At 35.3% G+C, this 27,713-nt stretch overlaps 1 protein-coding gene across 3 annotated transcripts; it reads right to left on the bottom strand.

Annotated features, from left to right (window-relative positions):
* LOC106052440 (uncharacterized) lies at positions 1 to 27,713 on the bottom strand. 3 transcript variants are annotated; one of them, XM_056043712.1, is made up of 16 exons: positions 27,431 to 27,713; positions 25,671 to 25,800; positions 22,258 to 22,405; positions 19,048 to 19,184; positions 18,233 to 18,440; positions 17,860 to 17,978; positions 16,724 to 16,844; positions 15,350 to 15,477; positions 14,360 to 14,471; positions 13,395 to 13,516; positions 12,277 to 12,373; positions 10,756 to 10,877; positions 7,581 to 7,695; positions 4,418 to 4,539; positions 3,285 to 3,335; positions 1 to 2,031 (listed from the first exon to the last, which is right to left on the bottom strand). In XM_056043712.1, the coding sequence occupies exons 2-16, from the start codon at positions 25,687 to 25,689 to the stop codon at positions 1,958 to 1,960; spliced, it is 1,695 nt and encodes a 564-aa protein (XP_055899687.1). In that variant the 5' UTR covers positions 25,690 to 25,800; positions 27,431 to 27,713; the 3' UTR covers positions 1 to 1,957. The 3 variants fall into 3 exon arrangements, with proteins under 3 accessions (XP_055899687.1, XP_055899690.1, XP_055899688.1); XM_056043715.1 differs by having other exon boundaries at positions 19,063 to 19,184; positions 27,431 to 27,709; XM_056043713.1 differs by having other exon boundaries at positions 27,312 to 27,447.

The raw sequence follows: 27,713 nt of genomic DNA, 5'->3' as shown, positions 1-27,713 counted from the left end.
TTATTGATTGCAATTAGAAGTTTATTATTTGCAATTATGAATGTCTATTGTACATAATAAACAAAAATCTATCGAAACTTCAATACAGATATGATCATATAGTCTATATCTGTCAGATCTAAATAGATGCCCACTATAAACGTTTAATATATTTGTTCTGCTAGTTTAGCTCATTAGTAGAGATTTGAACTCGAGCCCCTTTGATGGGTAGCCAATAATTTTTGACCACTCAACCACACATAGCCACATCTATTCTTTACACAAGGACACGATCCAAATACATGAGATTGTACTGTGGTTACACGCACACACACGCACACATAGATGTTTTCTTCTTCTGTATCATACACACACACACACACGATTTACAAAACAAACAATACACTATTTTACTTTTCAGTCCTTTGAACCAGTCGTCTACAAGAGACAAGATAATGCACTGAATAAATTTCTATGTAAGTTTACAAACGTTGGCTTAAACTTATAATTGGATCTTTATTGAAAAATCAAGTCTTGTCAGATTGAGAGTACATGGCCTGGTCAGATAGAGAGTTCAGACATGTGATTTGTGTCTCTAGCTAGGGATGAAAGGTTCAGTTCATTATAAGTGAAACAAATTATTCTCAGTTACAGTATGAACACTAATGACTCAATGACAACCTGTCATTACTTATTGATATACAGTCATCACTTGTTAACATCTGGTCATCAATCATTGACATCTGATAATTAATTATTGATATCCTGTAATCAATCAGTGACAACAGGTCATCGATCATTGACATCATGTTATCAATATATGACATCGGTTCATCAATAATTGACATTCATTCAATGACTCATTGACAACCGGTCATTAATCAGTGACATGTCATCAAACATTGACATACCGTCATCAATCAGTGAGATCTGGTCATCAATTATTGACATGCGGTCATCTCTCATTGACATCCGGTCATCAATCATTGACTTGCGGTCATCCTAATTGATATTCTGTTACTAAACATTGACATCCGCCCATCAATCACTGACATCCTGGCATGATCAATCATTGATGTCGGGTTATCAACCACTTACAGGCATGATTTATACAAGCATGGATCATTACGTTATTCAACCTACAAGAGACATTTGAATGTATTACAATATTAGACTTTTGTAACAATCAGTGGAATCATAAGGCCTTGGACATGACGCTGGTTGTATACATCATGTAAAAGTGGGGGATGCGTTTTGAATTAGCGCGTTTCATCACACTGCATTTAGAATGGTAAAGAGAGAGAGAGAGAGAGTGAGAGAGAGAGAGAGAGAGAGAGAGAAAAAAGAAAGAAAGAGAGAGAGAGAGAAGTAATACACAATAGATTTAGTTGAAATTGACTAAAACATTATGTGATATACACCAGTAGCGTTGCAACGTAACCATGAGTCTGGGTTCAAGAACATTATTGTAGATGAATGTATTGAAGACCAAAATCGAGTCGAATTAATACATGTACAAAAGGCAGGTTCAAGTATTAGCGTAATTACTTTTGATGTAGTAACAACCAAGTACTAGTAGAGGATATACATTTTATAGCTTTCAATATTACAATAAAAAATTGTGTTTTTCTTATATCTCCCCCCCCCCCAATGCCAATGAGCTCAAGCGCAATAAGCCCTTTCGCCCCATTGTTGCTACGCCACTGCTTATGTTTTAATATTAAATCTGTTCTATATGAATGATATATAAAGTACAGTGAGTGACAATCGTATATGAGAATACAGTTTACATATAAACAGCAATGGTCGCTTCCCTATATAGGCGAAATTCTAATAAAAATTTTCACAAATAGTATCAGACAAAAATATCAAAGAATATATTTTTATAAGCCCTAATGAATTATGTACAGCTAATGATTTGCTTTGATTGTCTTCGTTCAGATAGAATAAGAATACCAATGGTATCCATCTGAGGACTTTAAAACCGCACTGCCAACATGATGAGACATACTACCAAGAGGAAGTACTGCAACGACCTGGTAGCCTCAGAACCTGGAGGAAAAAAAAATATTTTTTAATTGTAGCTCATCTGATTGGGTTCTTAATCAGGGTGAATTATTTTCATTGATTAAAAGAAACAGTTTGATGGTTTGGATGTCCTCAACCTGCCAGAAAGTATAGTTTGTTTTGGAATCTACTTCAGCTTGAAAAAAAAACAAAAAACTTCCGAATAATTAAATGCTCGTTTTCTTGAGCACTTTCAAAGACAGAGCCAGTTGATTGAAATATTTGCTGGACCATGGTCTGCAACTGTGGACTTCATGTCAAAATATATAAACACATTTTGTTTCCACTGAAATGTCCAGTTATTTGCTGCATTGTCTTCACAATTTGGACAACGAAACTTGACATGAACCAGAACCATTGTGAGTTCTTTTCCATTGCTATAAAAATTAGAACATAGTAAATAACATTGGACATTTACTTCTACCTTTATACTTTTGTATCTTGTTGTGAAAGGGATGGGGGTGGTGGTGGTGAGATCTAACTAGGCACATACTTATTATGTTCTGTTAGAGACAGAGTATTTGATACTGTAGTGTTCGGGACAATATGTTGAATTGATATAATGTGATGTTTATGAAAGTTGATCAAGCTGAACAAAAGGCTTTCTTTGTATTGCGTCACATCCTGACTATCGGTGCTTATGAAACAAACGATACATTATGTTTTAATATTATGAACATAAATATAATATTAAAAAAACACTCTCAAACAGAGGATGTTACAAGCTTATTTAAAAATAGAGGAATAATTTATAATTTATAAAATAAATACTTCAAAAAATAGACTATACCTACTTTATACAACTTATAATGCGATTATTGAATGTTAGATTTTTAAAAGTGGAAATTAGCCTATAAATGAAACTAAAGTTTTCCGTATGATCAACAAGCTAGTTACTCTTTTCACAAAGATATACATCGACTGTCAAATTGATGGGAAATTCCCTAGAGCTGTTTTAATGTGTCCACCCACCTACCCAGAAGAATCCAGTTTCCATGAATGTGCTAGCTGAATAGAGAAACTGTAAAAACGGCACTGTGATGACACCAAGAACAAAATGCGTAATAATTGGTACAAGGAGTATTTTTGCAGTAATCTCCCTTTCATATAAACATTTATATTTAGCTTAGTATCTTAGTTGTCATTGGCAAGTATACTGGAGGATGCTTTATACTTAGCACGATAATGGTGATAAAGATAATGTTGGACTAACCACCCTAACAAAGAAGACAACTCACCATTATTACCGTGCTGACCGCCGACCTCTGAACCCTTGACCTCTTTGCCACCTGTAAACATGAAGAAACATTTCTGTGTGATACTCAGATCTAGTTAGATTCGAAACATTTCTCTATGATACTCAGATCTAGTTAGATTCGAAACATTTTCAACATTCTGATGGAAATCTTTACTCTGATTGTATCAATGTGTTTTTTGGAGCAAACTATTTCAAAGATTTTTAAGGCGAGCATTGTGTACATTTGTGTCAAATATTGTAATAGTGTACATCGACGTATAATTTGTTGTAATAGTTATGTTGTTTGCGGATTTAATTGTATTTGTAGCTGTCTTCTTCTTGGTTATAAATATAATGCTATTAATTCATAATGTTAATAATAATTAGCTAAGTGTCGATTTCTGAAATGTATTGATTCCGTAAGCCGGACCAGGCGATGTAAGATTTATGTCAGACACTCAACTAAAGTACACTGCAGTCAGTACACTGATAGATCACTGATGCTTTAATGAAGGTCTATAGGTCAGGCTGAGTTGGTTGATGAAGCAAACTTGTGAACATTCGACTGGAAGAGCTCGGTAAACTTCTGTAGCTGGTGCAAGAATGTTCTCCTATGTCTCGACATTTGTCTCTCGGCTTTAGCGATTATGTATGGACATGAACCAACGCTTTCATCTTTTCAATGAGTAAATAAACGTACGTGTGTACTTTCAGAATGATATGTGGTGAGTATTGCTGTGTGAAGGACACGCACTAACCGTGAGATATGACAGGAAGACCAATCTTAAGTGATGGAAATAAAAAAGACTTCGCTGAGTGAGCCACCCAGAAAGAATGTCAGAGAACAGAAGAGCAAAAATAGTTTACCGGCAAAAACCAAAAGGCAGGCGACTCAAAAGTAGGATGGATGGATAGATGGATGGATGGATGGATTGATGGATGGATGAATAGATGGATGGATTGATGAATAGATGGATGGATTGATGGATAGATGGATGCTATGTGTGTGAGCGAGTGAAAGCAAGAAAACGGACTAAACACCACATATTTATTCAACTTGTAGCCAGAACATTGCTGTCCCAACGCACCCGGCTCCGTCCCACCTTTGTACAGAGAAATAAGAAGATCACTTACAGGTAGACATTCTGGTACGGTCAATGGTGTCAATGTACTTCTGGAGTTGAACGTCTTCATCCAGAAAACATCCGGAGGACTGCAAAGCATGTTCAGCACAGCCAACATTCAGCTGCATATAGCTGGAGATGTAACGCACAAGGAATAAAACTTCTAGAGGTATAGCTTCTCTTGTTTCTTCATCTGGAAAGACTTTGAGATGTTTAGTATGTTTCATTGAGATGTTTAGTATGTTTCATTGAGATGTTTAGTGTGTTTCATTTAGATGTTTAGTATGTTTTATTGAGATGTTTAGTATGTTTCATTGAGATGTTTAGTGTGTTTCATTGAGATGTTTAGTGTGTTTTATTGAGATGTTTAGTGTGTTTCATTGAGATGTTTAGTATGTTTTATTGAGATGTTTAGTATGTTTCATTGAGATGTTTAGTGTGTTTCATAGAGATGTTTAGTATGTTTCATTGAGATGTTTAGTGTGTTTCATTGAGATGTTTAGTATGTTTCATTGAGATGTTTAGTATGTTTCATTGAGATGTTTAGTGTGTTTCATTGAGATGTTTAGTATGTTTCATTGAGATGTTTAGTATGTTTCATTAAGATGTTTAGTATGTTTTATTGAGATGTTTAGTATGTTTTATTGAGATGTTTAGTATGTTTCATTGAGATGTTTAGTATGTTTTATTGAGATGTTTAGTATGTTTCATTGAGATGTTTAGTATGTTTCATTGAGATGTTTAGTGTGTTTCATTGAGATGTTTAGTATGTTTCATTGAGATGTTTAGTATGTTTCATTGAGATGTTTAGTGTGTTTCATTGAGATGTTTAGTATGTTTCATTGAGATGTTTAGTATGTTTCATTGAGATGTTTAGTATGTTTTATTGAGATGTTTAGTATGTTTTATTGAGATGTTTAGTATGTTTCATTGAGATGTTTAGTATGTTTCATTGAGATGTTTACTATGTTTTATTGAAATGTTAAGTATGTTTCATTGAGATGTTTAGTGTGTTTTATTGAGATGTTTAGTATGTTTCACTGAGATGTTTAGTATGTTTCATTGAGATGTTTAGTATGTTTTATTGAGATGTTTAGTAGGTTTCTCTGAGATGTTTAGTATGTTTTATTGAGATGTTTAGTATGTTTCACTGAGATGTTTAGTATGTTTTATTAAGATGTTTAGTGTGTTTCATTGAGATGTTTAGTATGTTTCATTGAGATGTTTAGTATGTTTCATTAAGATGTTTAGTATGTTTCATTGAGATGTTTAGTATGTTTCATTAAAATGTTTAGTGTGTTTCATTGAGATGTTTAGTATGTTTCATTGAGATGTTTAGTATGTTTCATCGAGATGTTTAGTATGTTTCATTGAGATGTTTAGTATGTTTCATTGAGATGTTTAGTATGTTTCATTGAGATGTTTAGTATGTTTTATTGAGATGTTTACTATGTTTCATTGAGATGTTTAGTATGTTTCATTGAGATGTTTAGTATGTTTCATTAAGATGTTTAGTGTGTTTCATTGAGATGTTTAGTATGTTTTTTTGAGATGTTTAGTGTGTTTCATTGAGATGTTTAGTATGTTTCATTGAGATGTTTAGTATGTTTCATTGAGATGATTAGTATGTTTCATTGAGATGTTTAGTATGTTTCATTGAGATGTTTAGTATGTTTCATTGAGATGTTTAGTATGTTCTATTGAGATGTTTAGTATGTTTCATTGAGATGTTTAGTATGTTTTATTGAGATGTTTACTATGTTTCATTGAGATGTTTAGTATGTTTCATTGAGATGTTTAGTATGTTTCATTAAGATGTTTAGTGTGTTTCATTGAGATGTTTAGTATGTTTTATTGAGATGTTTAGTATGTTTCAGGAGGATGTGTAGAACTCAGTCTTTTAGAGCCTAATGTGACTCCTGGAAAGTTTTTTTTTCTTAGTTGTTTTATTCGATTTAAAAAAAAAAGATTCTGCACATCACATTTTAAACATTTTTGACACCCAAGCAGTGACAAGTAGACAGTGACACTCTTACACCCAAAAGAGGCGTATCGGTGTCGCCACTGCATGGAGGACGAAGAAACAATTGACCACATTCTTTATGAATGTCGCGTTCTGCATGAAGGATGATCGGGACAAGGATTTGAGAGAGAGGACTGGTTCGTGTGCGACAATTGGTTTAAATTGGACATTAAAACGCACTGCCCGCTTCTTTTCAAGTGCTATAAGGGAAGTAATCTTAGCATGGTTCTGTACAAATGGGGGTCTCTTATTCAGGGTATCTGGTGCATAGGTGAGCGCATGGCTCTTGGCTCTTTATCTTGTTCGTGCTCGAGTGAACTTATTATTGAATTGGGTTAGGGTTATATAAAAATTTAATTTTAAAACTAGATTTATTATTGAATTGTACGACCTCATATGAAAATTACAAAACTAGATTTATTACCCAACAAGATGACACCATAAGAAAATTATACAACAGAATGTATTACTTCACCGTAGTAATAACGATAATAACAACAATAATTTATATTGTCCGTACGGAAATTTGTCTTACAATTTGTGCATTACACCAAACAAAAAACATTATAACTATAAGAAACCAAAGTGTACATTCACACCAGACTCACTCATAATTTACATGTGACAAAGTTTATATCAGATTGTTCTTATTTAATGATTTGATTGCCAGGGGAACAAAAGAGTGTTTGTGTCTGTTTGTCTTTGCTATCGGTGTCTTGTATCTCTTTTGTGATGGTAAAATCACAAAATCCTGACACAAAGGGTGAGTCTTTATTTCGAGGATCTTGTTAGCTTTTTTATAGATGTTTGTCTCAAACTACTGCCCAAATGAGGTTTGTTTTTTGCCAATGATTTTACCAGCAGCATTTAGGATTCTATAAAGTTTATTTTTATTTTTAATGCTCAGATTGCCATACCAGGCAGTGATATTGAAACTTAAAATATTGCAGATGTAATACCCCATATGAAAATTGATACAAATAAATGTCAGGCCAAGCCTTTGCTGAAAACTGGCATGTAAATGTAGAAATGATGTAGAGAGTTTGGTTCAGTAGTGCTGCCACACTTGAAGCTTTGAGTCTAACACTAAAGACAAATCCTTATTACTGTAAACTTTCTCTAATACCCTGGACTCTGTGCCTCTACTTACGTGCACCAGGTGGACCCTTCAAACATACTCTTGATGGAAGGAGAGAAGGCCATGGAGACAGCTGTTGTACACTTCACAAAGGCTGGACACTGGATCAACTTTGGATTGCTGGATACTGTACATTAAACATCATAGTAGCGGATTAGTGAATAGAATAGAATGAAATAACTTATAACAAAAAATAATTATAGGATCAGTTACTTCTTAAATAACTTTAAGTCCACCGTCCAAACACTCAAACATAGACACGCTAAGCAAACTTAAACACCGTCCGCCTCATTGCGCATTTGTAGCATAAAGTCTAAACGAACTTTACCAGGCAGTATTCAAGTAATGAAATAATAAGTGGAGCTTTAAGCGTTAGTGCTGAAACAAAGGGTGAATCAATAAAGTAACAAATTTATAAGAACCTGAACCACTGACTTTCGATTGGTTAAATCATTTGGTGAGGAAGGGTGATACTAACTGACAAACTGAAAACAGATACCAGTTCGAAGGTTTTCTTTTAAACCGTGGCTTTCATAGACAGTCAGTTTTCCCAGTTAGAGACACTGCTCGGATATTTTTTTAAAGGACAAAAAATTAAAACTCCATATTAGAGTTGGGATGTTATAACAGATGTTTCCTATGATGCTAGGGGATAGTTCTCCTCAAGCCAAATAGTTCATCAGAGCTATAACACGATGGAGATTTGAGCGTTCAGTCGCAAAGACAGAGAGACGCTAGAATTGCATTGGCGTAAATTTCTTGAACTTTCTTCTTTGAAAAGTCTTTTACACCAACCATGTTAAAGAATCCCTTGTCCAAATAAGTTTTATAAGTCTCTTAACTTAATATGTGAAGAGGTTAACGCTTGGAGTGCTGACTTTTTGGGATCGGAATATTCGTGCGAGAAAGCGTTCTCTTGCATAAATATAATTAAAAGTAAAGCAAAAAGTCAACTAAACAATGAAAATTTAGAGCCGTGTTTAAAACTAAAAATAAGTTATGAGCCAAATGTATCCAAACTTTCTAAAGTCATGCGAAGCTATGACTCCTATTGAATTTGTTTTTTCAGTTGTTTGTTATTGAAGTACAAGCTAGTTTTGTAAGTATATGTTTCATTGTTTTAATTCTTTACTTAAATAATAAGTAATTATATATATATATATATAATCTAATCCGTGTGAAAAAAAATAGACATGAATAAATAGATATATTTCTTATCAATAAATAATTCAGTTTTTTTTTAAATAAAAAAGCTTTCGCGTACTATTAATTGCTGGCAAGAAAAACTTTTTGGGGCTCTATAAAACTTTGACTTTTTTTTAAATGTAGTTTTGTACCCTACCGACTCAAAAGGTTGCTGACCCTGGTGCTATTTGGATTGCTAAAATGCGGTCAGCTTAGAAAGGAAAGGGTGTTTCCAATCAAAATAAACAATTAGAACCAATCAAAGTGCGTAGCTGATGTGTCTTCCTAAAATATAACTGACCTCTTATCATTACTTTTAGAGAACCTTCCGTCACACACGGAAAGGATACTTAATGAAACAATAGACAATGCACAAAGAAAACAAAGAACATTAGATTTGGGTTGGTATTAAGAAAAAATTACTATTATAAAACAGGTAATAATTTTTAAGAATCGAATTGTTGTTTCTAATGATAGGCCCAAAGATAATGAGGTAAGTCTTTAAAATATAACCTTACAATTTTAATAGAGAAGCGATGTAATTTTATAGAAGGGCTAGCAATCGAGAAAGTGTAGCTTCATAGAAACCATTGCTAGATTTACCTGTAGGAAACATAAGAAATAGCTTTTAGCCACCGCCTGCTTGGGGCGCCCAAAAATGGTTACAGGGATATTTTCAATCCTATTGAGAAAAGAGCCAACAAAAAAAAAATGCCTTGCATGGGGCGCAATATCTTCAATACCTTAGGGACTTAACAAGACTAAATCTGGCACTGAAAGTGACCGCCGAATATTTAACCCGATATCATAAAAATAAGAATAAAAACAAGATTACAAAGAGAGCGTGTTATCATAAAACTGGAAGGTGGCCCCCGACAAGTCCGTCCATAAGTCAACATACACGTAGACACATTTCAACATTTTCAGCTCCAATATCAGAAATTATGTTCTGCTAGCTATAATGATATACAATAATTCTCTCTACCTACAAAATTGCTCATTGTAAGTATGATAGCATTCCACCTAACGATTGACACTTTCTATGGTTATTTCAATGTCGTAAAAAGAATCACACTCTGGGAAATGGCGGCATTGCAGCACTTATTGGCTCAATACATTGTGGGAGAACAAAACGGGATGGAGCCCCCCCCCCCCCAAAAAAAAATAAATCGGATGTAATTGAATGATCATCTCGAAGGGGCTCCATTCCAAAGCATCCCTAGCCTTTGAAAGAAATTTGTCCCTTGGGTCAAGAGTACAATAAGCTTTTAGCATGACTATTGATATGTAGGCCGCAGCTCTGCGCAGTGGTAAAGATGGCGGTGGGGAGAATTTAAAAATCCCATTTGAGGGGGGGGGGGGGACACCAAATGAGTGTTTAAAATTGTTTTTTACAATAAATATTACACAAAATGCAGGGACCCTTAAAGAGGTAAAGCATCCCCTCCGGGGCACCTATTGATGGCAAATTCCTAGATACGCCACTGGCTCTGCATTAGGTGTTGATAGTTGCTATTAAATAATACAAACCACTGCCTACTAAATTTCGTTGTTAAAAAATGGTAAACGTATTCTTACATTCTTACATTTCGTTTAAAAAAAGTTTTCTTCTAATATCTAGTAGCTACTAAACTAGAAATTGTTCCGTTTCCCCTGTTAGCTTGTCACTCTCTCCTAGCAGATCTTTGCACGAGTGTTCCTGCTGAGGCCTGGAAAATATACTCCCTTCCTCTAGCCTTTGCATGTGGTTAACTAAAGCAGTGACAATATCCAGCCAAAGAGGGTGGTAGCAATATACTAGCAAAACCAAAACCAAAATAATCTATAATAAATTGACCAATGGGAGCAGAGAATGTCTAAACGACGAAGGTCTAGCTCCCAACCCGCCCTTTCAGTCGATGAAATAGATGCTGAACCCGTAGAGCAGAGAGATGTGCTACACATCCAGTGCCCATATTTTGCAATATGAGAACTTGACATTATGTCATTGTAAAAAACTCACTATTCTCGCAGTAGTTCTGGAGCATGTCTCCAAGATCAATGAAAGCGACGCCGGTGGTAGATTGTGGAAGTTTGCAGGCCTCCAGGCCTTTAGCCACGCACTGGAAATACTCGCTGTAAGTTCTGTACAAGGGAAAAAAAAGACTCAACAGTATAAAAATCTATCTATCTATTTATCTATCTATCTATCTATCTATCTATCTATCTATCTATCTATCTATCTATCTATCTATCTATCTATCTATCATCTATCTATCTATCTATCTATCTATCTATCTATCTATCTATCTATCTATCATCTATCTATCTATCTATCTATCTATCTATCTATCTATCTATCTATCTATCTATCATCTATCTATCTATCTATCTATCTATCTATCTATCTATCTATTAATCAATCTATCAATTTAAGGATTTAATAGAGGGCAGGCAAGGCTTCTGCCCCAGGGCTTCCACAATAGAGGGTTCACCACAGTAGCGATTTCAAAAATTCCGAATCTCGACAAATTATAGAGAACAAAAAAGTCGCATTTAACAAGTCTTTAAATTTTATGGTTGTCACACTGTCGTGGTAAAGACTGTCGTGGTTAAGAATGTCGTGGTTAAGACTGTAGTGGTTAAGAATGTCGTGGTTAAGACTGTAGTGGTTAAGACTGTCGTGGTAAAGACTGTCGTGGTTAAGAATGTCGTGGTTAAGACTGTAGTGGTAAAGACTGTCGTGGTTAAGAATGTCGTGGTTAAGACTGTAGTGGTTAAGACTGTCGTGGTAAAGACTGTCGTGGTTAAGAATGTCGTGGTTAAGACTGTCGTGGTTAAGAATGTCGTGGTTAAGACTGTAGTGGTTAAGACTGTCGTGGTAAAGACTGTCGTGGTTAAGAATGTCGTGGTTAAGACTGTAGTGGTTAAGACTGTCGTGGTAAATACTGTAGTGGTTAAGACTGTAGTGGTTAAGAATGTCGTGGTTAAGACTGTAGTGGTTAAGACTGTCGTGGTAAAGACTGTAGTGGTTAAGACTGTAGTGGTTAAGAATGTCGTGGTTAAGACTGTAGTGGTTAAGACTGTAGTGGTTAAGACTGTAGTGGTTAAGAATGTCGTGGTTAAGACTGTAGTGGTTAAGACTGTAGTGGTTAAGACTGTAGTGGTAAAGACTGTCGTGGTTAAAACTGTCGTGGTTAAGACTTTAGTGGTTAAGACTGTAGTGGTTAAGACTGTCGTGGTTAAGACTGTAGTGGTTAAAACTGTCGTGGTTGAGACTGTAGTGGTTAAGACTGTCGTGGTTAAGACTGTAGTGGTTAAGACTGTCGTGGTTGAGACTGTCGTGGTTAAGACTGTAGTGGTTAAGACTGTCGTGGTTGAGACTGTAGTGGTTAAGACTGTCTTGGTTGAGACTGTAGTGGTAAAGACTGTCGTGGTTGAGACTGTAGTGATTTAGACTGTCGTGGTTGAGACTGTTGTGGTAAAGACTGTCGTGGTTAAGACTGTCGTGGTTAAGACTATCGTGGTTAAGACTGCTACTTACCCACAGAGTTTACGACTGGAGAGAATAGAAGAAAAATTTCTCATTAATGACGTGGAACAGGAGACGACCTCGGAACAGTTGGATAACCTGAGAGATTCTAGTAGAACAGTATTGAGAAACAATTACAGTCATTTAATGACAATCCCATATTATCATATAGCAAACTTGATTTTAGACTTGATAGCAAACGTTTTTACTTTTGAAAATTTTATAAATATCCAATTTCGAACACAAACAAATATTGCACCATAGAGCAATGAACATGCTACTATACGAAAGCACTAAAAACCCAAAAAATAAAAAATAAAAGTAAAAACAAGGTTTATTTTGCTGATAGTATATATTGCAACAATTTACAGGTTGGCGTAATCTATGAAAAGCTATTGCCCTTTCATTGTATCAATCATTTTAATCAAACCTTGTTGTTGTTGTTTTTTTCTAAATGAATAATAAACAAATATATCAACAACACGTTAAAATCCTTAAAAAAAAAAAAAAAGGGTTCCAGATGAACCATAGTCGCTTTACGGCTCATGATGGCCAACAATGGTATCAATTAGTTTGGAACAGTTTTGTAATTAAATTTGTAACAGATCAAGACTATTTATTTAAAAAATCTATGCAATTATAAATAGTTTTAGAAATCCTATTTTGTAAGTGCATTTCTAAGCTTTTAACTTTCTCAATGCGCTAAGATTCTGTCACTGAGTTTAAACTCAGGGCTCAAGGTTGCTCAAGGAGACTAAATCAAGTGTTTGTTTTTTTTCTTAACCCAAACTCTCTTTGTAATCGTGTTTTTTATGGATTGATGTTTTGTTAGGTACACTAAATAATTGTTGAAAGTTTTAACTTGATCCGAACCTGTGTGTACAAAACTATAAAAGTTTTATCCGACAGATACTGAGTTGATATAAGCTATAAACATTACGTTCTAGTATCCTAACCAGTGATGAGTTATGCTGTTCTAAAAATCTATGGTTGTCTTTATATCCCATCATTGGAATAAGTCAATGGTCTTCAAGTCCGAAGATTAAGGATAAGTGCAGTATGTCAGGTAACAAATCAAACTGAGTAGCGGAAGGCATGAAAACTAAGTTGTTATTAAGACTTGGACCTACTTGGATGGCATTGCTCTCTAAACTGTAATTTCATGAACTGGACAGATCTGACCACCTGGTCAAGTTGCTGGCTGCATGTTGGAGACAGTCTTGAGACACATGACGAATATTTGTCCAGTGAGCTAGACAGTAAAACAAAAAATGTTTATAGTCTTGCAAGAAATAATAGTTCCAACTCTGTAACAGTGCATCGAGGTATGATGGTTGATAGGGTTCAAATCCCAGCTCAACAAGCTGCGTCGGGGTTACTTCATTACATTACTACAATGTAGTTATAACAAAATAACAGGTGACTAGATTTGGTGTTGCTAATATCTATAATTTAATCGATTTAAATGTTTCTGATACGATCATAAAGAAAAATTAAGTATAAAAGCCTACAGGTGGAGAGATCCGTTGTAAATATACTTGACACGACATGAATAGTAAACTGTTATAAAACAGCTGAACACATTCAAACATTTATTAGAAACAAGACACTATAGAATGTGACCTAAACACTGTTGAATGTGACCTAAACACTGTAAAATGTGACCTAAACACTGTAGAATGTGACTTAAACACTGTTGAATGTGACCTAAACACTATAGAATGTAACCTAGACAGTGTAGAATGTAACCTAAAGACTGTAGAATTGATTTATACATTGTAAAATGTAACCTAAACAATGTTAATCTTACTCACCCATATAAGATAGAAAGATAGGTGTAAAATAAACTAAGCCAATATAAACACAAACTCACCTACAAACAGAGGACATAATATACAACTGTGCTCACCTACACATTAAAGTAAAAAGTCAGTACTCACCTACACATTAAAGTAAAAAGTCAGTACTCACCTGCACATTACAGTAAAAAGTCAGTACTCACCTGCACATTAAAGTAAAAAGTCAGTACTCACCTACACATTAAAGTAAAAAGTCAGTACTCACCTACACTTTAAAGTAAAAAGTCAGTACTCACCTGCACATTAAAGACATGTCCCCAGAGTGCAGTGTTGGAAAGAATGTCTTATTAAACTCGGAGTAACAGGTCTGAAAGTTCCCAGCACAACGGATAGCCGTCTGACCGTTATCTGGGGGGAAATTAGATTTTAAGAAACACATAGAGAAAACAAAGAAATTAGCAGCCTAATTAAATCAATAAACAGAGAAATCAATAAAAATCTATAAACATGGAAATCAATAAATAGATAAAAACAAGTAGATTATTTTTTAAATACGTTGAGAATATCTTATCTAAGAAAAAGCACTCGCTATTTACAACAATCTCTCAATGTTGTAAGATTTATTTCCCTTTTTATAACAAACAATCACCACTATTTTATGAACTTATTGGTTACTTTTTTTGTTAACTGATTCATGTTTGTTAGGAACGATGTATAAAATGTAGACATTTCCCAAAGTAATCCGAGAACGCAAAGTGGGAGAACTCATGTGTTCTAACTTTGTACCAGACAGACTTAATACCAGACGTTCTTAGATTATTTTCATGTTCTCTTCAAGAAGTAAAAGTAAAGTTCCCCCTTTCAGACCTAAGTAGGTGACTATAATCTGTTCTTTCGTACATTGATTTTTACTAACAAAATTTTTTAAAAAAAATTTAGAAAGTTAGGTATAAAAAAAATAATTTAAAAAATGTCACTTTAATTTAAAACAATCATGTGATTGATTTTTAATGAGTACAAGTTTAACAAGCGGTAGAGCTTAGAAAATTTAGTCTTCAGTTCTAAAAGTGAGCGCAAATTATCTTACGGTTTGTAAACGTATATGATCAATACTTTCCTATTCTGTACTCCAAATACACCAACAATCTAGTGGTTTATATTTGCATCTATTCTAGAGACTATCCCATGAAACTTAATAAAACCTTTAGTTATAATAGCACATTCTAGTAGAATGAAAAAAAAAATGTATGTGCTACAGATTGTTAATCCTTAGTAAATTGGTATACCATCTCCACAGTAAGCCCTGTGTCTACTCTTCAGTTGATTTATGCTGGTCAATGTTTGGTTCGTGAACTGGGAGCAGTGGCTTGTTGTGCTGACTTCTTGCATACATTTTGTGTAGTTCTCTATTGCACTGGAGGTTCAAACGAAAAAAGAAAAACTAGAATAATCTTAAATAAACACTTCAATATTAGCTTTCAAGATTTATCAACTAGAAGACGCCAGAGATTTGCATTCAAATTTCCACACGTAATCTTTAATAACCTGTTGTCATCAACTCAAAGTTGGTGCCATAAAAAAAGTAACTTTCTAAGGAGTCCAGAGTTAGATGTAAGGAGTCACTAAGTTGAAAGCTAGTCGTTTTAAAAGTTAGAAGCTTAATATTTTGGTTACTCTACATCGTTCAATGGAGGCACGGTGGCTGAGTGGTAAAGCGCTTTGCTTCCGAACCGGAGCGTCTCGAGTTCGAATTCTGGTGAAGACAGTGATTTTTAATTGCGGATATTAAGGGCACCTCTGAGTCCACCCAGCTCTAATGGATACCTGATATTAATTGGGGAAAAGTAAAGGGTCGTTGTGCTGGCCACATGACATCCTTGTAAACCATAGGCCACAGAATCGGATGACCCTTACATCATTTGCCCTTTAGACCGCATCGTCTGATTTGTGAACTGTTTTTTTTTCATTTTTCAATATATTTCTAGAAAGAAGCTTATTACTATGTCACAGGAATGTTATTCTTAGAGTACTGTAAGTATATTGATCATTGGATGTTATTTATATAGATATGATTTGTAATAAACCTTTTATGTTGTTTTTTTACAAGAAGAGTTTTTTAGTCATTTTACTCAAGATGTAAGAAAGAAATCTACTCATCCTGATTACAGATTATGCCTACAGTAAAACAATATGTAAATCTTGAGCCCAACGTCACTCAACATAGTTTTATCAATTGACATAATGACATTTGGTACCAGAAGTAGTCTTCTGTAACTGATGCAGATTCAATGATACAGAATTAATGACATCTGTATTTTATAGGTTATAGAAATGAACGTGGAACAGAAAGAGAAAGCAGCTCAGGACGACCACCAGTATTGATCATTACAAAAAAAAATATGTATCCAAAGTGGACAGCTCCCCTGCTTTGGTCGTTTCTAAAAGAACGAACTGGACAAATCTCCGCACAGATCATTTCAGAAAGAACAAAACTGTACAAATCTTTGCATTGGTCATTTCAGAAAAAAACAACAAAATTGGACTAATCTGTACACTGGTCATTTAAAAAAATGGACGAATTACTTCACTAATCGTTTACAAAAATGATGTTCTGGACAGCTTCTCCTGTCATTACTAAAAGGCCAGACTGAAGAACTCACCTGCACATGATCATGAGATTGTAGTCACCAACAGCAGGGGTGAAGGACGAATTAAAGATGGAGTAGCACTTGATCGTCTTGTTCGCACATTCCATCATGTTCACGGTGTTGGCCTGGGCATCTGTGGACGTTAGGGTGGACAGCGTTGGACTTCGTGATTTAAAGGCGTTGTTACTAATAAGACGAAAGGAAATCTTTCTACAGGTTAGAAAAAATTGACCTCTGAACAATTCGCAATCCAGCTATTTTATTTTTATTGCGTAGTGTGTAATACGGCAGCCCCATATATTATACCATTTTCTTGCTTATGTGGCTAGCGTCCATCACTCTGGGTACAAAGTTGGCATTCTCCTGTCCACCCCGCCTCGAGAGAATTTTCTCTTGCTGTTTACAAATTTATTTATTTTTTTTTTTAAATATATTTTTGTTTACTTTCCAACTAGTTAGCCAGTCTAGTGCTTCAACTTGATTAGTTACTCCAAAAATTAAAATGGTCCATCTGTGGCTATACCTAAATGTCATCTTTTGATTGCAGCACCTGCAATCCGTTCGAGCTGAGAGTTTATGAAGTCTTAAGCCTTAAAGTTTTTTTCTTGTACATTTATTGTTGAAATGCTTTGTTGTGAGAGTATGTACGTGTGTGGCTTTAAATGTTTTCTTGTTAAATAAAAAATAGAATTTTGGAGAATAAAATTGTTGCATATGTGTGGAATATTTTGAAGCTTGTATCATACAATTAGGTTGAATGAGTAAGAATTAGAACTTAAGACAAACAAAATATAAAAAATATTTATCCAAAGAAAGAACTCCACATTTACAGTTATATATCTCAATACTGTAATATGTTTGCCCTTGTTTGGTATCAAAAAGAATTAATTTATTATCACTATTTAATTAACCAGTTGGTTATATTTTTTTATGGTTCATGTTTCTTTTTATCCGAGAATGGAAAAGGGGAGAAATCACGTGACAGACAGACAGACAGACAGACACAGTGAGTGAGTTGGTTGATAAAAGGTTTGTAAAACAATGCAAAATCAATCCATCCAAAAGAAATCGGTAGCGCCTCGAATATAAATCTAGTTTAAAGCTTGACGTTGGCTTTTGAAAGTTTTAATGCTGACGTCAATACTCACTGGCAGAGCACATGCCACCATGCTGCCCTTGCATGGCTTTCAGCATATTCCTGTTGACCAGATGACCACACTCGGACACCGATAGATTCACGTAACACAGAGTTAAACTCTCTAGAGATCTAAAACAAAAACACCAGAAAAACAATTTTGTAATTAAAATCTCATCTGAAAAGAAACTAATTTGAACACTTGTCGACAGACATGTAGAGTGTGAAGTGCTTTTTTTTTCAAACATTATATGAAATACATAACTTAGCTGTCTTAAACACGAAGAAAGAGACACTTATCACAATAACGGCTGAATGATAAAGATCAAATTCGTATACTCATTATAGAGTCAGTTATTAATTTAAAAACAAACAAAAAAGCGTACTGGCATAGGTTAGACACGTTCCTACTGAGGTCATAAGCTTTGACGCTGTTGTTGAATTGTGACTGGCAATTCATTGATCTCTCTCTGCAGATCAGAAGCAGCCTTCCAGATGTTGGTGTAGCTCCTATCTGGGGCGTAACGCTTCCATAAGACGTATTGACGGTGCCCTGAGAGTAGCTGTCGTTGGTGCCCGGACTGAAAACTCCACCTTGAAACAAAAGTTAGTAGAGAGCTTGAAAATGTTGTTCAGAACTTTGAAATAGCAATATAGAACTTTGAAATAGTAATATAGAACTTTGAAATAGTAATATAGAACTTTGAAATAGTAATATAGAACTTTGAAATAGTAATATAGAACTTTGAAATAGTAATATAGAACTTTGAAATAGTAATATACAACTTTAAAATAGTAATATACAACTTTGAAATAGTAATATACAACTTTGAAATATTATAGACAACTTTGAAAATAGATATATTGATCTTGTAATGTAGAACTTGGAATTATAATACAGAATTTTCAATCATAAACTTTGAAAAATAAAAGAGCAATTAAATATAGTTATAAAGGGTTACACAAATTCAGAATCGGCCCCCCAAGTTTTGCACTCAGGCAGGTAATATAAAGGCAGCTTTCAATATTTTCACCAAGAAGATCAGATGCTATGCAACTCTATCGGCATATTATGAGCATTTATTTTGGATAGTCAGGGATTTGAGTATTGCTATTGGGTTGTATACAACTTTTCAACAGTACACAACAAAAAAACATACATATTATTTGTTTAGTTCTACAATTAAGCTCTAAGCTTTACCAAAATAATACTGACTACATTTTCGTTGATATTCCGGAAATATGGACATGTCCAGCATGCTCCTTACAAGAAGTTTGACCTCCGGCGAACATCTGTCCATAGCGCTGTAATAGCACGTGATGTGATTGTACATCAACCTGAAATGTTAAATTGGTGTCAGAGTTTCAAGTTTATGTTGTAAAACACAGACAGTGAAGACACTTGTGAGTTCTAAAAGATAGACAAAGAAGACACTTGTGAGATCTAAAACATAGACAAAGAAGACAATTGCCAGTTCTAAAACATAGACAAATAAGACACTTGCCAGTTCTAAAACATAGACAAAGAAGACACTTGTGAGTTCTAAAACATAGACAAAGAAGACACTTGTGAGTTCTAAAACATAGACAAAGAAGACACTTGTGAGATCTAAAACATAGACAAAGAAGACAATTGCCAGTTCTAAAACATAGACAAATAAGACACTTGCCAGTTCTAAAACATAGACAAAGAAGACACTTGTGAGTTCTAAAACATAGACAAAGAAAACACTTGTGAGTTCTAAAACATAGACAAAGAAGACACGTGCCAGTTCTAAAACATAGACAAAGAAGACACTTGTGAGATCTAAAACATAGACAAATAAAACACTTGCAAGTTCTAAAACATAGACAAAGAAGACACTTGCCAGTTCTAAAACATAGACAAAGAAGACACTTGCCAGTTCTAAAACATAGACAAAGAAGACACTTGTGAGTTCTAAAACATAGACAAAGAAGACACTTGTGAGATCTAAAATATAGACAAATAAGACACTTGTGAGTTCTAAAACATAGACAAAGAAGACACTTGTGAGATCTAAAACATAGACAAAGAAGACAATTGCCAGTTTTAAAACATAGAAATGAAGACACTTGTGAGTTCTAAAACGTAGACAAAGAAGACACTTGTGAGTTCTAAAACATAGACAAAGAAGACAATTGCCAGTTCTAAAACATAGACAAAGAAGACAATTGCCAGTTTTAAAACATAGACAAAGAAGACACTTGTCAGTTCTAAAACATAGACAAAGAAGACACTTGTCAGTTCTAAAACATAGACAATGTTGAAAGTGTGGAGTTATACATCCTACTTATAATAATTTTTGGTCTGTCAAAACTAGTTACAGATTTATTATCAGTTTTTCTGTTTAAGTTCGATAACTCTACAAGTTTTCTATTATCAAGAGTAGTCGGTCAGTTCAATAGTTTTTAAGTAGTGTACTTAATTTTGCAGCTTAAACTGATGAAGACTCGTTGTGATGGAGGTACTTTCTACAACTCACTATCACTTGGTCGAAAAGTTTTGGTAGAATCGATGAAACTAGTCTATACACATTTATGAATGATATATGAATCAGTACTAATCTTTTTCATGCACCTTAACATTTTTTATTGAATATGTATAATTAGTGGACAAAATACCTTTTACCTTTACCTTTACCTTTGACTTAGTCTGTTGGACCGTTGGGGCACCAAGCAAGACTTGTCGACCGTCATTCTCCATTCCTCCTTGTCTTTTGCTTTCTTTAGAACCTCTTTCAATTGCAGGCCCGTCCATACTTTTATGTTGTCCTCCCATTGCTTTCTCTGTCTGCCTCTTCTTCTTTTTCCTGGTACTGTTCCCTGAAGGAAAGTCTTTGCGAGCCCCGAAGATCTTGCGTTTTCTTATTAAAGTTAGCAGGTCTCATTGGGTCCGATCGCTGCAGTAACCCTGTCTCTAATCTCTTGGTTTGTGATGCGGTCTTTGAACGTGATACCCAGGATCCTTCTGTAGCATCTCAATTGCTAAGATCCTCCTCTCTAGCTCTGCAGTCAGCGTCCAAGACTCACAAGCATATAAAAATGTGGCCATGACCAGGGAGCGCATCAGTTTGATTTTGGTGCCGAGGTCTAAAAACCTTTGTCTTTCCATATTATTTTTAGAAAGGGCTGCTGTGGACTGTGCAATTCGGGTCAATAGTTCGGGTTTCGTTCCCTCATCTGAGACAATAGCTCCGAGGTATTTGAAGCTGCTAACACTAGTCAGCTTTTCACCTCTCCTTATAAAGCCCTGCTGGCTATTGGTCATAATTTGGTTTCTATCGGTATTTATTTGCATACCATATGCTGCGGAAGTCTTGTCAATGCACATCACCAGGTCAGCTAGCTCTTCTTCTGTCCCTGCTAGGTCATTAATGTCATCTGCGAAGCGCAAGTTAGTAATTCTTCTTCCTCCAATGCTTACAGTACCTTCATAGCCATCGAGAGCATTTTCCATTATCCTTTCAAGGAATATATTGAAAAGTGTTGGTAAAAGTAGGCAGCCTTGTCTTACTTCAACTGTGGTTTTGAACCAGTCCCCAATATTATTGTTGAAGTACACCGCACTGGTGGCATCTTTGTAGAGGTTCTGGATAACTTTAATTTTTTTTTTAATGTTGTACTTTTCCATTGTCGCCTACAGTGCCCCGTGCCATACTCGATCGAAAGCTTTCTTGAAATCAATAAAGACATGGATAAGATTCTCTTGGTTTTGGAGATATTTTTCACAGAGTATTCTGAGGTTTAGGATTTGATCTGTTGTGCTGCGACCTTGTCTAAAACCCGCTTGTTTTTCTAATATGATTTCGTCTGCTATTGGTTTTAGTCGATTTAATAAAATTTTTAACAGTACTTTGCTGGGATGGCTTATGAGACTGATGGTGCTATAGTTTTGAAAGAGTTGTAAATTTTGTATCTCTGTATCTCCTGAGATTTTAAAGTTCAACAACTCTGAACAATATTCCGTCCATCTTTTTAACACATCTTTTTCCTCAGTTAAGCATCTATTGTTTGAGGTAGTGAGGTCCTCAACTAGTTGGTCCGATTTTTTACTGTCGTTCCTGTTAAGTCCCTGTTCAATTTCTTGACACTTATTTTCTATCCACTTTTTCGTCGCTTCTTTCATTCCCTTTCTAATCCGTTTGTTGACGCTTTTGTATTCGTGGACATATTTTGGGTCGGACAACATTTTCCCTTAAAGCTCCCGTTGGAGTATATCCTTTGTTACCCAGGGTTTTTGGGGTGGGCGGAGCTTCCCTAGTATTTCCAGGGCTGTGTCTGTGACTGTTGTGTTTAACATATTCTGGTCATTGGAGTCCAAGGACAATTACAGTACAGTAAAAAAGGTAACGCTAAAAAAATTAAAATATTTTTTAAGTGTTCTACGTACCTACAGAAGCTAGATGTCATCTGTGCTGTGCCATTGGTAGTCTCGTTTGAATTAAAGGCAGACATCTCTGCAGTAAACTTTCTCATGCATTCCTCCAAGCAGCCGAAGGTCATTAAAGGCAACGCTAAGAAGCACATCAGAGCTGATGCTGGAAATGTGAAGATACTATAATCATGACCTATTTTATATTGTTAATATCATAATAATAGTTTAAAGTCTTTGCCTATGTTTTATTATTTTAACAAATTTTAGACTATGATGAAGCACTGATCTAAAATAAAACGACATAAAGCAAGATAATAAAGCTTGTCTTCAAGTCCGAAGATTAATGAGAAATGCAGTATTTCCGTAGGCTACACAGCCTCAGGTGCGACCTACATATTTTGCCATAAGCATAAGCATTGTCCACCGGTGGTCGATTAAGATTTACTTTTCGCCGTCTGCGAATTTTCTTTTGGTCCTAAATGTGTATCCCACGGCCTTTGTAAGAGACCTCCAGCTGTCTCGTTCTGAAGCCGCCTGCAACCTGGTGCTCTTTTCTATGTCAGTTAATGCAAGTTGACGCCTAAACTTGTCTTTAAAGCGTTTCCGTGAGGCACCCCCGTTACGTCGACCTCCTTTCAGCTCACCAAAAAAAGACTTGCTTTATGCATACATTCGTTAACCATACGGAATACTTGCCCTGCCCTACGTAACTGTAGAAGTCCCTCTATACAAGATAATAACACATGGTTTATGTTATACAGGAGCTTGTAGGAGGCTCACAAACCACACAACAACTTAATCTCATATTATATCATTATATCTTATTTGTTTATGTTTATTTTCCTGTATACAACCTACACGTACAGAGTCTTAGATTTAAGCGACAAAAACACTTGCGTTCGTAAGATCAAAACTAGCCGTTGGACATCTCAGACTTATTGGCATTGTTTTAAAGACAGGTTCAGGAAAAAAAGATTTACTTTCCAAAAGACCCTAAGTAATCGTTGTAATATTTCAAACTCAATACAGGCCATGTTTTACAACATTGACATCTTAACGTGACAGACCCAAAGACGGACACATAGCTAGACGACTATACAGACAGCACTAACAAGTTTTTGAGTCAAAAATGTTTATGTCTATGTTTGTTTTCTGCCTCAGGAGCTTTATCCTACAATCTGAGTTATGACACGTTGTTTCTGGTCTAAATTTAGATTGTTTGACGTATTATAAAGACAAGGTCCTGCTCATTGCTCAACAACTTTTTCAGCAAGACATAGTTCAAAAACTTTGTCATCTCCAACATGACAAGCAAATCTCCGTTTGTCATTACACTCGTTGATATAATGTTTTTACATTGATAGGGAAATTTTACTACCTGGACATGCTACATCTACTCTATGTCAACCATTAGGTTAGGTTAACACTAACCCTAACACTTTAACTAGCTGGACATGTTACATCTACTCTATGTCAACCATTAGGTTAGGTTAACACTAACCCTAACACTTTAACTAGCTGGACATGTTACATCTACTTTATGTCAACCATTAGGTTAGGTTAACCCTAACCCTAACACTTTAACTAGCTGGACATGTTACATCTACTCTATGTCAACCATTAGGTTAGGTTAACCCTAACCCTAACACTTTAACTAGCTGGACATGTTACATCTACTCTATGTCAACCATTAGGTTAGGTTAACCCTAACCCTAACACTTTAACTAGCTGGACATGTTACATCTACTCTATGTCAACCATTAGGTTAGGTTAACCCTAACCCTAATACTTTAACTAGCTGGACATGTTACATCTACTTTATGTCAACCATTAGGTTAGGTTAACACTAACCCTAACCCTAACACTGTAACTAGCTGGACATGTTACATCTACTCTATGTCAACCATTAGGTTAGGTTAACCCTAACCCTAACACTTTAACTAGCTGGACATGTTACATCTACTCTATGTCAACCATTTGGTTAGGTTAACCCTAACCCTAACACTTTAACTAGCTGGACATGTTACATCTACTCTATGTCAACCATTAGGTTAGGTTAACCCTAACCCTAACACTTTAACTAGCTGGACATGTTACATCTACTCTATGTACATAATTGGATTATGTTGTTTGAGAGGAATTGTAAACAGCATTCTGCTATGTGTGTTTTTTTTTTAATTGCTCTCAAAAAAATTGACTTTACTTTCTAAACACAAACTTGCCTAATGTGAACCAAACTATATTTAACACATCTTCGGGGGGAAAATCCAAAGGAAAAAAATGGTCTTGGAGAGGAGATGGGTGCCTCCAAGACCACAGCCCTATATATATTATATCTAGACTGGACATGGAGATCTTCTAACACTACAAAAAAAATGTGATTTTTTTAAAAGTTGAAACTAGGCGTTGTTTTGTAAAGTAGTTATAAGAAGTAAAGTTGTTTTTGTTCAACCCTAACCTATGTAACCTATAATTTAATGTTTAGATTTAGATCTAGCAATTGAACATAAAAAAAAGAGCATTCTCGTCTCATAATTATTATTTTTGCAATTTTTAGATACATAATCTAAAAAGATCTAAATAATCAATCTATTTAAATGTACAAAAATCAATAGACGTGAATTATTTCTAAGATTTTCGAAATAGTATCTTAATGGAAACTAAAATGAAATGGCTTTATTTCATGAATTTGAGTGAATATATAGTTCTGTGATTAATACATAACAATCTATTATATACAGGTCTGTGAGTTGATTAATCGCGGGTAAGAATTTGTTTCCGTTTTCCAGTCTACATATAATATATATATATATATATAGGTCTGTGCACAAAGACCTATTAAGTCCAAAGAAATGCTACGACAAAGATTCACCCATTGAAAACCATGCCGGATCGGTCGAGGCCCGCATTTAAAACGACAGGGTGAAAAAGTATGCTACTGAGACATACCTTAAAATACTAAAGTTATAAAACATAGGCCCAGTTAGTGGAACATGGAATGTGAGAACTCTAAGAGACGAAAGCTAAGACAAGACTCACTATCAAAAGTATTTCTCCAAGGTACAGTGGAGAAAACATGAAAAAAGGGTCGACCAAAGAAAAGCTGGCTGGATAACCTAACAGAATGGACCGGCCTCTCTCTTGATACCTTGCTTAGAACAGCTGACTGGGAAAAGTGGAGAGATTTGATTACGCGTACTGTCACAGCACCCCTACTGTCACAGCACCTCTACTGTCACAGCACCCCTACTGTCACAGCACCCCTACTGTCACATCACCTCTACTGTCACAGCACCTCTACGACGAAAGTCAAGGGACAGATGAGGATGAAATGAGGAAATGATGAAATAATGAGATGATTGTACACTAAATGTACTCGTTCTGAAAGCGAGAAAAATGCGAATTAAAAATTGTCTGTGACAACTCACCGACATGATATGTCTTCATGGTTACTTCACTTCTGCTTGTGTCTTCTCTTCTACTGTCTTCACTTCGTGAACTAACTTTGTACTAATAGCTTGTAGTGTTTCAAAACAGTATCGAAGCAGTAAATCAATTCTAGAAATAAAAAATAAATTATTGCTATGAAAGTTTCTAATAAATGTAAGACCATATTGTGAACTATATATAAATATAACCTCAGAACTTTCCCCCGGCTTGGTTACGCTAAAAAGAATTTTAGTGTGTAATTTACTTTTTTTATATTGAAGAGGTAATTTTTAGCTACAAACCCCGCTGAAAGGGGGTTTAAACTCAAAACCCTCTTTAGCTACGCTCATAGCATTTTGTGTTTTTTTATTTTGCTTTTTTTTTTTATAAATGAAGAGGTATTTTTTTTTAGCTTCAAACCATCTTTGGCTACACTCATAGAATTTTAAGCTTATAATTTGCTTTTTTTTTTTATATGGAAGAGGGGATTTTATCGTAAATTTCGGTGGGGGGTTTTAATTCCTTAGCTATGCTCTAATAGAATTTTGGGATTGTCGTTTGCATCATTATTTGCTTTGTTTTGTTTTATAGAAGAGGGGAATTTAACTGCAAAACCCCCTGGTAGGGGGTTTTAAACTCAAAATCCCCATGGCTGCGCTGGGGCAAGTGATGGTTTAGTATTGAAATCTCACCTAAGATAAAAAAAAATCAAAGCAAAAAATCAATCACTAAATTCCGTCCCCCCCCCCCCTGGATTTCATTTCGAGGGGGGGATTCACCCCCCCCCCCATCTGGCTACGGCCATGATAGTAACTTAGTAAGAGATACCTGGTGGTAAGCATGTTAGCCTTGTCTGGTCAATATGTAATGAACTAATTGTCTCAAGAGTGTCTGGATTGCTTCACGTGTAAAAAGCGATAACGCTAACATTCACCCAGATACTCCCTCTCTCCCCCCCCCTCCATTTTCCCAATTGGTCAAAACAAGTGCTAGGATCACAGCGTATTGAGAAAGCTAAAAGCATGACATTGCGCTATACAAAAACAATAGTTAGAAATATTTCTAATCGCACAGACTTATTGTTGTTAGTCTAGATTACTTTAGGTTTATTACAAATTTAATGACATGACTGATCCAATCCAAACTAATCGATACAATTGCACTTCATAAAAGCATTATTTTTTTAATGCTTGTTTTCTTTTTTCTTTTTTTTTTTTTTGTTTTGTTGTTGTTGTTGTTATATAACTCTGATAACTCATTGCTCTAAATGTTGCATGAAAGTTGCAGCATGGAAAATTTGGTAAGAAGAAATGAATTATAAAAGTCTGTAAACCATCAAAAATTGAACACTGTGACCTTTAACCCCACGACCTCGCCTCCCTCAATTATGTAATGAATGTTTATGCTTACAATTCAGCGGTTCTCAACCTTTTGAGCTCGACGATCCCCTTTTTACAATCTCACTCTTCGGCGACCCCCCCCCCCCCCACATCCACACAGCAATAGAAGAATAGACAAAAACAATCCATATTTTCGATGGTCTTAGGCGACCCCTGGCAAATCGTTAATCGACCTTTAAGGGGGTCGCGACCCACAGGTTGAGAACCCCTGGCTTTCATGAATGTAATAAGTTGTTTTACAATGCATGGGAAATGTCTTGAAGTATTTCACACATGAAACGTAAAAGTCCTCCGTTATAAGAATGTTTGCAATCACTATAAGATGTACACTATTCACACTATTCACTGGTTGTTATTACCTGGATAGTCCTTTGGAAATTGTTAATTTAAATATAACCTTCCTTTAAATAATAAAATGAGTTTCCTTAAGACTCAAACTGAATAAACAGCGGTTAGTTTACAGACGGTATTGTCAAGGCAGTAGGAGACACGAAGCAGACCTTGACACAATCAGTTGTCACTCTTGGTAAGATTGATGACAGCGACTCGGACACCTAGACGTAAATTCCTGAGCTAGAGATGGTGGCGACAGAATGGTGACCAGTCAGTGAATCTTTAAGTCTTACAGAGAAGGTAGATATA

This window comes from Biomphalaria glabrata, chromosome 10 (assembly GCF_947242115.1).
Source record: "Biomphalaria glabrata chromosome 10, xgBioGlab47.1, whole genome shotgun sequence".
NCBI lineage: Eukaryota > Metazoa > Mollusca > Gastropoda > Planorbidae > Biomphalaria > Biomphalaria glabrata.
Note: the sequence above shows the minus strand (reverse complement) of the source record. Positions and strands in the feature narration are given on the sequence as shown.

Bases quoted from the DNA above. Each gene is read 5' to 3' on its own strand.
- LOC106052440 (XM_056043712.1), bottom strand. The intron at 15,478-16,723 runs GTGAGTTCTTCA...TTGAACCTCCAG, and splicing joins AATCTCATGATCATGTGCAG to TGCAATAGAGAACTACACAA. The intron at 14,472-15,349 runs GTATACCAATTT...ATTTCCCCCCAG, and splicing joins CAGGGCTTACTGTGGAGATG to ATAACGGTCAGACGGCTATC.